The 10,238-nt window shown below is 29.6% G+C and overlaps 1 protein-coding gene across 1 annotated transcript in view; it reads left to right on the top strand.

Moving 5' to 3' along the window:
• LOC141340081 (ephrin type-A receptor 3-like) overlaps nt 1-6,345 on the top strand; it is a 50,650-nt gene extending 44,305 nt beyond the window's left edge. Inside the window, exon 5 of the mRNA XM_073845015.1 lies at nt 6,230-6,345. Coding sequence (XP_073701116.1) covers nt 6,230-6,345 — 116 coding nt within the window. The remainder of the gene's footprint in view (nt 1-6,229) is intronic.
• The last annotated feature ends 3,893 nt before the right edge of the window (nt 6,346-10,238 follow it).

Raw genomic sequence — 10,238 nt, 5'->3', positions numbered from 1 at the left:
TTATTCATGTTTATTATACCATAGATTTGTGAGTTGTAAAGACAAAAGTAACTGATATTACAGTTACTAAAAGCTGATTCCCCTAAATATGTAATTCGTCATTAGTGACGTAACCATTACATTTCACACTGAGCTGTTCTTATATAGTTTGTGAATGAAACATTAGCATTGTCTCTTTTTCTCCACTGTTAATGTGTGCGATCAATGTGCCATGTGCTGAAGAAAGGAAAACAATAGCTAGTAGTGCAGAGATGATACATTAGAAAGACGGAAAGCCCTTGGCGGCCTGTGGTTGGAATCCTAGATGATTGTCTCGCTCCTGTATTGATTTACCTATTTGGTCTGGTGTGGTTGGATGGCTGAGATGGCCGTTGGATCAGCTGTTCATAATCAGCTCTTTGTTTCGCGCTTGATGCTACACTTTTGGGTGGAGAGGGCGGGAATGACGTTGACTGTGATTTCCGTCTCTTACAGCTGCTGAATTGGCCTCACCCATGTAGCTTTCTAATTTTATGGTCTCAAATTTCCCCGGTCGGCTCAATTTGAGATGCGGGCTCGGCTCATTGAGAAATTTAAATTGGAACCAACGGAGCTGGATGTGAGCTGCCATTATCTGACATAAGCAGATAGCTTTATTATAGTTAATAGGGATCATCTACAGTATGGGAACAGCCAGCTGTTTGGCTAGCGCTCAGGTGCGCTGCTGTTTTCTGCTGGAATTTGATAATGGGGTCTGTAACAGACTCCCCTCAGAGTCACTGATATATAGACTAGAAGTCAAAATTATGGATGAACTTGACTGAGTTTATGCTTCTCATAATCTTAATTTTTTTTTTTTTTAAATGCTTGAAATGTGTTCGATAGATAAACAGGCAAATACAAATTGTCCCCGTTTTTACATTTCTTTATAATACTGAACATGAATTTAATTTAATTTCCATAAATATATTTACTAATTATTAATAGTAAAAATTTTCCCTAGTGTAGGAATGTCTTTAAAAACATTTTTCATTTAATTTCATTAATTTATATTATAAGTAAAATAACCAATCATATAAATTATTCTAGTTTCTCTACAAAAAAAACTGAAAATTAAATTAAATTAAATTAAATTAATAATAATGTATATAATTTATTATTCAATTTATTTTATTTTATTATTATTATTTTTATTTTAGAAAATAATATAAATAATATATTAATGAAATGAAATGAAATATACGATGATTCAATATTATATATATATATATATATATATATATATATATATATATATATATATATATATATAAACTGAATCATCGTAAATTGAATCAATCATATAAATTATTCTAGTTTTCAAAAAAAAATAATTTAATTTAATTTAATTCAATTTAAATAAATGTACTGATTAATAATAATAAAAATTGCCCCTGTGTATGAATGTCTTTACAAAACAACATTCTAGTTTCTCTAAAAAAAAATTGTATTTAATTTAATTAACTTTTTTTGTTTAATTTCATATTTCATTTAACTGCATTCATTTATTTTATAAATTAAGCAATCAGTCATAAATTATTCTAGTTTCTCTAAAAACTGAAATTGTAATTTAATTTAATTTACATTAATTTAAACAATAACATTTTTGCATTTCATTTTATTTTTCGTTTTAATTAATTTGTATTATAAATGGAATAATCAGTCTCTAAAAAACAAAAATTCTAATTTAATTTAATTTACATAACAACATTAACTCATTTACAAAACAAAATGTTTCATTCCATTTCATAATTAATTTTAAATTAATTTATATTATTTATATGATATATTGAATCAGTCATATACATTATTCTAGTTTCTATATTTTTTTAATTTAATTTAATTTAATTTAATAAAACAATTACTAATTAATAATAATACAAATTGTTGTATTATGTATTATGTAAAAATTGTGTATAATGTCTTTCCAAAACAACACTTTTCTTTTCCTTTCATTTCATTTCATTAATATATTACTTTATATATATATATATATATATATATATATATATATATATATATATATATATAAAAATTGAATAATAAATTATATACATTATTAGTTTCTCTAAAAAAAACTAAACATTTAATTTAATTTAATTTAATTTAATTTACATCGAAAATGACTAATTAAAAATAATAAAAATTGTATAAGTAATTGTATTGAGTGTATAATTGTCTTTACAAAAAACATTTTTTTCATTTCATGTCATTAATTTATATAATATATTGAATAATCAATCATTTAAATAATTGTAGTTTCTCTAAAAAAAAAAATAATGACTAAATTACAAATTGTATAATAATCATTATTATTATTAATAAAATAAATAGAGAATCTGGTTGGAACAAAAACAAAAAGGTGGTTAACACTTTTGTTGTGTTATTTTATAATTTTAATGACTTCACTATTGTTCTAAAATATGAAAAACAATAATAAACATCAAAGAATGAGTAAGCATGTCGAAATTTCTGACTGGTAGTAGAAACAAATTTCTTACATTTAGAAGATGGCTCATACTTGGACATCATGTCACACTTTGTGATAAGAAAATAAACGCTGGCATTAAAGTAAGTGTTTCTAGGTACTATTAAAAAAGAAAAGCTTTATGTCACCCATGTCCCATATGTCCATTTGTAGTTGGGCTGGATGTTTTCTGGCCATCGCTGAAGGCAGAATGAGTGACACAGCTATTAGCAGGGGCCGTAGACGCCATGCTGAGTGGCCCACATGTCAGCTGGGATTATGCGTTTACTGTACGTCGACGGAGGCTTTTGTTCTCTCCCTTTGTGCCCGTAGAAGCCTTGCTCAATCAAACAGGAGGCGTTGTTATGAGAGCAGGAGACACTGAGATGTCAAGAGCTTGTCACGACCTTCTCCGCTCTAGCACGCCATGCAGCCAGCCAGCCATTTTTAATAATGCAGCAATATTTCCTTGCTGCCGTCTCCCATTGTTTTAGTTTTCATTTTTGTTGTTGTTGTTTCCTTAATTTAAACTGATTGGATTGGACAGGGGTTTGATATTGTGTTTAATAAAAACGAAAATGTCTACACAAACAGAAATAAATATTGAATACAACGGCAGATACAGATTAAACAGTGTACGAGGTAAATAAAACAACATCTGAGAATTTTCAAATATTTCTATTGCATGAAATAGAAAAACATTAATAAGAAAAATATGAATGGGAAAGAAATAATATGTAATATAAATATATTTAATTTCGATTTGTATTATTTATAAATATTTTCTTTTTGGAAATATGGTGAACAAATATATTTTATTATTAATTAACCCTCTGGTTGTGTTCAGATTCCTGTCACTCCTTTGATGTTCCCGGTCAAAAATGACCGGACTCCAAACAATTGCTTATAAATTTCTCGTTATGCTATATTATCACCTATTATTGGGTTCAGTCTTTTTGTCAACTTGTTTTCTTTGATTTAGGACTGGTTTTGTGTTTCTATTTGCATCTGATTAATTGTAGGACTCATTTATCCGAAAGTAGGTACCTCATTTTTTGAGTAAAAAAAAAAAAAAAGAATAATTTTCACAATATTAAACAAAAAATTCTAAAAAATGTGCACTGTTTCTCACACTAGTGTGCTTTAATGTTTAATCAGGAAGTTTGTTTTTAAATGCATTATTTTGTACAAAATTGCAAATAGTAATTCTTGTGGTGATTCTAGTCAAAAATGACCGGACTTCAAACAATTGCTTATAAATCTGTCATTATGCTATATTATCACCAAATATTGGATTCAGTCTTTTTGTCAACTTGTTTTCTTTGATTTAGGACTGGTTTTGTGTTTCTATTTGCATCTGATTAATTGTAGGACTCATTTATCCGAAAGTAGGTACCTAATTTTTTGAGTAAAAAAAAAATTATGAATAATTTTCACAATATTAAACAAAAATTTCAAAAAAATGTGCACTGTTTCTCACACTAGTGTGCTTTAATGTTTAATCAGGAAGTTTGTTTTTAAATGCATTATCTTGTACAAAATTGCAAATAGTAATTCTTGTGGTGATTCTAGTCAAAAATGACCGGACTTCAAACAATTGCTTATAAATCTGTCATTATGCTATATTATCACCAAATATTGGATTCAGTCTTTTTGTCAACTAGTTTTCTTTCATTTAGGACTGGTTTTGCGTTTCTATTTGCATTGAATTAATCGTAGGCCTCAATTATTCGAAAGTAGGTACCTCGTTTTTTGAGTGAAAAAAATCATTTTTATTAATGATTTTCACAATATTAAACAAAAAATTCTAGTAATTTGCGCTGTTTACCACACTAATGTGCTTTAATGTTTAATCAGGAAGTTTGCTTTTAATTGCTTTTAATTTTGTATAAAATTGCAAAAAGTCACACTTGCGGTGTTCCCGGTCAAAAATGACCGGACTCCAAACAATTGCTTATAAATCTCTCAATATGTTATATTATCAACAAATATTGGATTCAATCTTTTTGTCAACTTGTTTTCTTTCATTTAAGACTGGTTTTATGTTTCTATTTGTATCTGATTTATTGTAGAGCTCATTTATACAAAAGTAGGTATCTCGTTTTTTGAGTGAAAAAAAATCATTTTTTATGAATTGTTTTCACAATATTAAACAAAAAATTCTAAAAATTTGCACTGTTTATCACACTAGTGTGCTTTAATGTTTAATCAGGAAGTTTGCTTTTAAATGCTTTGAATTTTGTATAAAATTGCAAAAAGTCACACTTGTGGTGTTCCCCAATCTTTTTGTCAACTTGTTTTCTTTCATTTATGACTGGTTTTGTGTTTCTGTTTGCATCTGATTAATCGTAAGGTTGAATCCAATATTTGGTGATAATATAGCTATATATCAGATGCAATATCAGATGCAAATAGAAACACAAAACCAGTTCTAAATGAAAGAAAACAAGTTGACAAAAAGATTGAATCCAATATTTAGTGATAATATAGCAAAATGAAAGATTTATAAGCAATTGTTTGGAGTCCGGTCATTTTTGACCGGGAACACCACAAGTGTGACTTTTTGCAATTTTGTACAAAATAAAAGCATTTAAAAGCAAACGTCCTGATTAAACGTTAAAGCACACTAGTGTGATAAACAGTGCACATTTTTATCATTTTTGGTTTAATATTGTCAAAAAATATTCATAATTTTTTTTTTTTTCACTCAAAAAAGAGGTACCTACTCTCAGATAAATGAGGCATACGATTAATCAGATGCAAATAGAAACACAAAACCAATCCTAAATGAAAGAAAACTAGTTGACAAAAGATTAAATCCAATATTTGGTGATGATATAGCATAATGAGAGATTTATAAGCAATTGTTTGAAGTCTGGAACACTACAAGTGTGACTAGGAGAAATAAATCCCACAAAAAAAATTATGAAAACCTTTTTAAAAATGATGTGAAGTACTTACGAGAAGTACACTGTGTGAACAAAATCAGGAAGTTTGAGGCCAATGCGATAACATTAACTAGTATTTTCGGGAAAAATATATATATTTTTCCGGGTCAGTTTGAGCCGAACACAACAAGAAGGTTAAATTAATAACAAAAATAACTATAACTTTATTTAAAGTTATTACACAGTGTTAGTGAGAAGCTAAGACTTTGTTTTAAGGTAACATAGTTACACATTACAAACCTTAACCTTAATCTTAACCTACTTGTAGTTATTTAATATTACTCGGTACTTATTTGTGTAACTACACAGTAACGACGTCACCTTAAATGGGGTTTTGTTTAAAAATGTTTAAAAAAACAATCAAGTTCTAGCTGTAATCCCTTATCAACACATCGTCCTAAAATATTGAATCCTTTCGGCTGGTGCTTGTCAGATAAAAGAAACCATTTGTGATTTGTTCATCTTGTTCGAGATACAAATCAGTGAAATAATACTCTGAAACACGATGGGTCGGACGTTAAAGATCCCGTCTCGCTCGGGTTAACGAGGGTATGTTTTCTCCGTCCGGCTAACTGAAAACTACTCGTTTGAAGGATGAGTCCGTTGACTCCTTTGTTTGTTTAATTGGATTGTGGCATAAAGCAGTGCAGCTGAGTAAATACTGTGTTGATCGGGACGCTGCACACTGAGAGCCGTACGCCGGACCCGGGTGGACGTGTGGCGGGGGTGAAACCGGATCTTAAAAAGGGCTAACTGCTTATTTGTTTCTCTCTCCTTCTCTCTCCTTTTTCTACAGTTAACCTGTTGGACTCCAAAGCAAGCCAAGGGGAGCTGGGCTGGATATCATCCCCATCCCATGGGGTGAGTGCTGCAGACCTAATCCATATTTCTGAGCGGAAAAGAAGAGAGTAGAGATTTCATGCTGTTTTTGGGGAGCTAGAAAAGTGTGTGTAGTTTTGAGGGCATTTATTATTTTGAGTTAAGTTTCAAAAGAGGTTTTTTTTTAGCATGAAAGAAGAAGAAACTAGTGTGATTAAAGTGATTTAGGGACTTGGCAAAAATGATATATACACTAAAATGAATTAGATTTTAACTGATGAAATTAGAATTAAATTTTACATTCTAAATTCTAATTTTATTTTAAAGTCAAAAGTATAAAATAATTATGATTTTCATGTTTTTGAAAGTATCTTATGCTCATCAAAGCTGCATTTATTTGTTAAAAATAGAGTAAAAACATACTATTTTGAAATATTATTAAAATTTATAATAACTGCTTTCTATTTTAATACATTTTAAAATGTAATTTATTCCTGTGATGCAAAGCTGAATTTTTAGCATCATTACTCCAGTCTTCAGTGTCGCATGATTTTTCAGAAATTATTTAAATATGCTGCTTTGCTGCTGAAAAAACATATTTTGTATTTTTTTATATATATTTTCAGTGTTAAACACGGTTTCCAAAAAGATATTAAGCAACAAAACATTTTTAATGATAATTAGAACCATTATTAATAGTAAAGCACCAGTAATAATTGATAAAGCATATTTAAGTGATTTCAGAAGGATCTTGTGAAACTGAAGACTGAAGTAATGATGCTGAAAAATCAGCTTTGCATCACAGGAATTACATTTTAAAATATATTAAAGTACAAAAAATATTTTTGGTAAAAATATGATTTTACAATATTACTGTTTTTTTTTTTTTTTTTTTTTTTTTTACACTGTATTTTGATCAAATGCAGCCTTGGTTAGCATAAAAGATTCCTTCATAAGAATTCTTTCAAAAACTTAAAATAAAATTTACTTAAATGAAATAAAATAATTATTCCAAACTTTTGACCATTTATATATAAAAAATCCAGACATCATGTATTATAACATTAGTAAGCTTAAGAAACTTCTTTCAAAAATAAATAAATAAATAAAAACTTAAATATTCCAAACGTTTGAGCATTTATATATGAAAAAAATCCAGACATCAAATACAGTATTATAACATTAGTATGCATAAGAGACTTATTTTAAAGCAAACAAATAAATCAATCAAATAAAACAATAAAATAAAATAATTATTCCAAACTTTTGTTGACCATATATATAACACAGACAACAAATATTATAGCATTAGTAAGCATTACATAAAAATAAATAATAAAAAACATAAATATTCCAAAATTTTGACAATTTATATATAAAATCATATATTATAACATTTGTAAGCATAAGAGACTTCTTTCAAAGCAAACAAAAAAATAAATGGTACATTTTTTTTTTTTTTTTTTACTGAAAGCTGAAAAAAGCTTTTCATTAATGCCTGGTTTTATAGGATTTGACAATATTTGGCCAACTATTTAAAAATCTGGAATCTGAGGGTGCAAAAAAAATCTAAATACTGAGAAAATCGCCTTTAAAGTTGTCAAAATGAAGTTCCTAGCAATGCATATTACTAACCAAAAATTAAGTTTTGGCATATTTAAAGTAAGAAATTTGCAAAAATATCTTCATTTAACGTCTTTACTTAATAACCTAATGATTTTTGGCATAAAAGAAAAATCGATAATTTTAACCCATACAATTGACTATTGCTACAAACATACCCATGCTACTTAAGACTGGTTTTGTGGTCCACATATATAAAATAAAACATAAAAATTAAGACAATTCAACATATATAAAGTATGAAAATACTAAATTCAAAGGTATGTTTTTCTTGTCAACGTAGAACAAGTCAAGGCACTTCATTTTTGTTGTCAAAACCTCAAGGTCGCAACTTCCGATAATAACCATGTTTATTTGTGGAGCTGTACAGGTATTGGTCTCAAGGGTTACTCGGACCAAACCGTTCTTTAAACTTTATTATGTGTTAAAATGACTTCCTGGCAGTTGCTAAAGGTAATCCAGTAATTTGTTCCATATAGCTGCCAAACCTTGTTTCCCCTCGTTCTTTTTTACTGTTGGCACCGTAAAATGTAAAGCCTTCCTTTCTTAGAAGCAAGGGAGAAGAAAAGGGCAAGTAAAGAAAAACACGAAGCAAAAAAAAAAACAAGGTCATTTGCATTTTATATGAAGTGCTTTTTAATGTAGCGAGCGTTTATGGAAAATTGAGTAATTGCACTAATTTGCTAGATTAATTTCTAAACGTTCATAAGTTCAACAGAGAAAGCATCATTAATCTTTACAATATAGCCATAAAGGTGATTTAGAACGCAAAAGGAAATCCCTCGGAGATATGTGCTGAATGCTCCGGGATTTATTAAGTCGACGTGTAGCCGTTGTCACGATTACAGCGGAGATCAGGTTCTCAAGGTGAATTAGCTCTAATTACTCAGGACTTTTCCCTAGTTTGGAGCGATAAGCATTTTGCCCTGAAAGCTATGCCCTCAAAAATGATTTCAAATAATGTGCCGCCGCAGCAGCTGACACTGACGGATGGGCCGCCCGCCTTCTGCCAGTGTAAGCACAAATCGGCCCGGTTAAAGCAAATTAAGAGCTAAAGCCCATCGGACGCTCCCTGTGCGGCCGCCCGCTCAGATAAGGCCAGTAAATATAAATCGGCCCTGCGCAGACAGCTCTTTAAATACGCAGCGCTGTTTATTACGGCCTCTCCAAATTGCATCAGGCCTCAGCCTGGGAATCATTACCCAGGGCAGTCGGATTACTCTGTCTGCCGATCTGTTGCGCTGCTCTCGAGGACCCTGTGCGATTGTTCCTTGTGTTGGTGGAAAGCATCTTTGCTGTGGCGTCTGTGGAGACGCCGATTAGAGCTTGATTGGTGGTTGTAGTTTTGGGGTTTGGAATGCCTCGTTTCTCAAAGCTGTTTTACCTCAGGAACAGAACGAGAAGTGCAAATGACTCTCGAACGCTGCCTTGGCTTGGCATTGGCTTTGTTTTTAATTCCAGTTAAGAGTTTTGAATGAATAACAGGATTGAGCTGTCGCACTGGGAGGATTGGTGGTTGTACTGGATAACAGGCTAGAAATGTAAATATTCTGGGCTGCAAATATTTTTCATTGTTTTAAAATTATTTGATTTGGTTAGTGTAGCAGAAGTACAGTCTAAAAAATGCTGAAGTATGTCCAAACCTAGTGACTGAGTTGTTTTGACCTAACAGTTGGGTTAAATGTTCAACTCAAATGTTGTTTAAAAATTACTGTGTGGCTGGCTTAAAATGAATACAAAATGTAAATGTAAATGAAAATGCTTTGATGAGCATAAGAGACTTTTCTAAAACATGAACATCATAATTATTTCATACTTTTGACCAGTGGCTTATGTTTATATAAATTATCATTTAAAATGTAAAATTTATTTAACCTGTTAATAAATGTTAATTTATTGAACATATTAATACATGTTAATTTCCAACCTATTTTGGGTTCATTTTCAGCAATAAATTGTGATTTTAACCAATAGTTGAGATAAATAAAATTACCCAGAAGTTCATATTTTACATTTTTAGTGTAGTTTCAAAATATAAAATATGTAGAAATATGTAGTAATATCTGTGGATACAGTGTAAAGTCTTCATTTAGGATTAATTTGTATGACTAAAATTATATATTATGGCATAATTAGATTTATATCACAATTTATCATATCATGTAGTTATTTTTGTTATTTTTTTATTTTATAAATTAAAATATTAAAAAAGTGTGAGAGTGAAATAAAAATGACAACATATATTTTTAGTTATAGTTTGTTCAGGTTAACTGTGAAAATGTTTTGGAACTAAATGTATTGTGAAAAGTGCTACACAAATAAGTTTAAAAAAATATTTATATCACTTTAAATCACATCTAACA

Source organism: Garra rufa, chromosome 8 (genome assembly GCF_049309525.1).
Source record: "Garra rufa chromosome 8, GarRuf1.0, whole genome shotgun sequence".
Lineage (NCBI taxonomy): Eukaryota > Metazoa > Chordata > Actinopteri > Cypriniformes > Cyprinidae > Garra > Garra rufa.
Note: the sequence above shows the minus strand (reverse complement) of the source record. Positions and strands in the feature narration are given on the sequence as shown.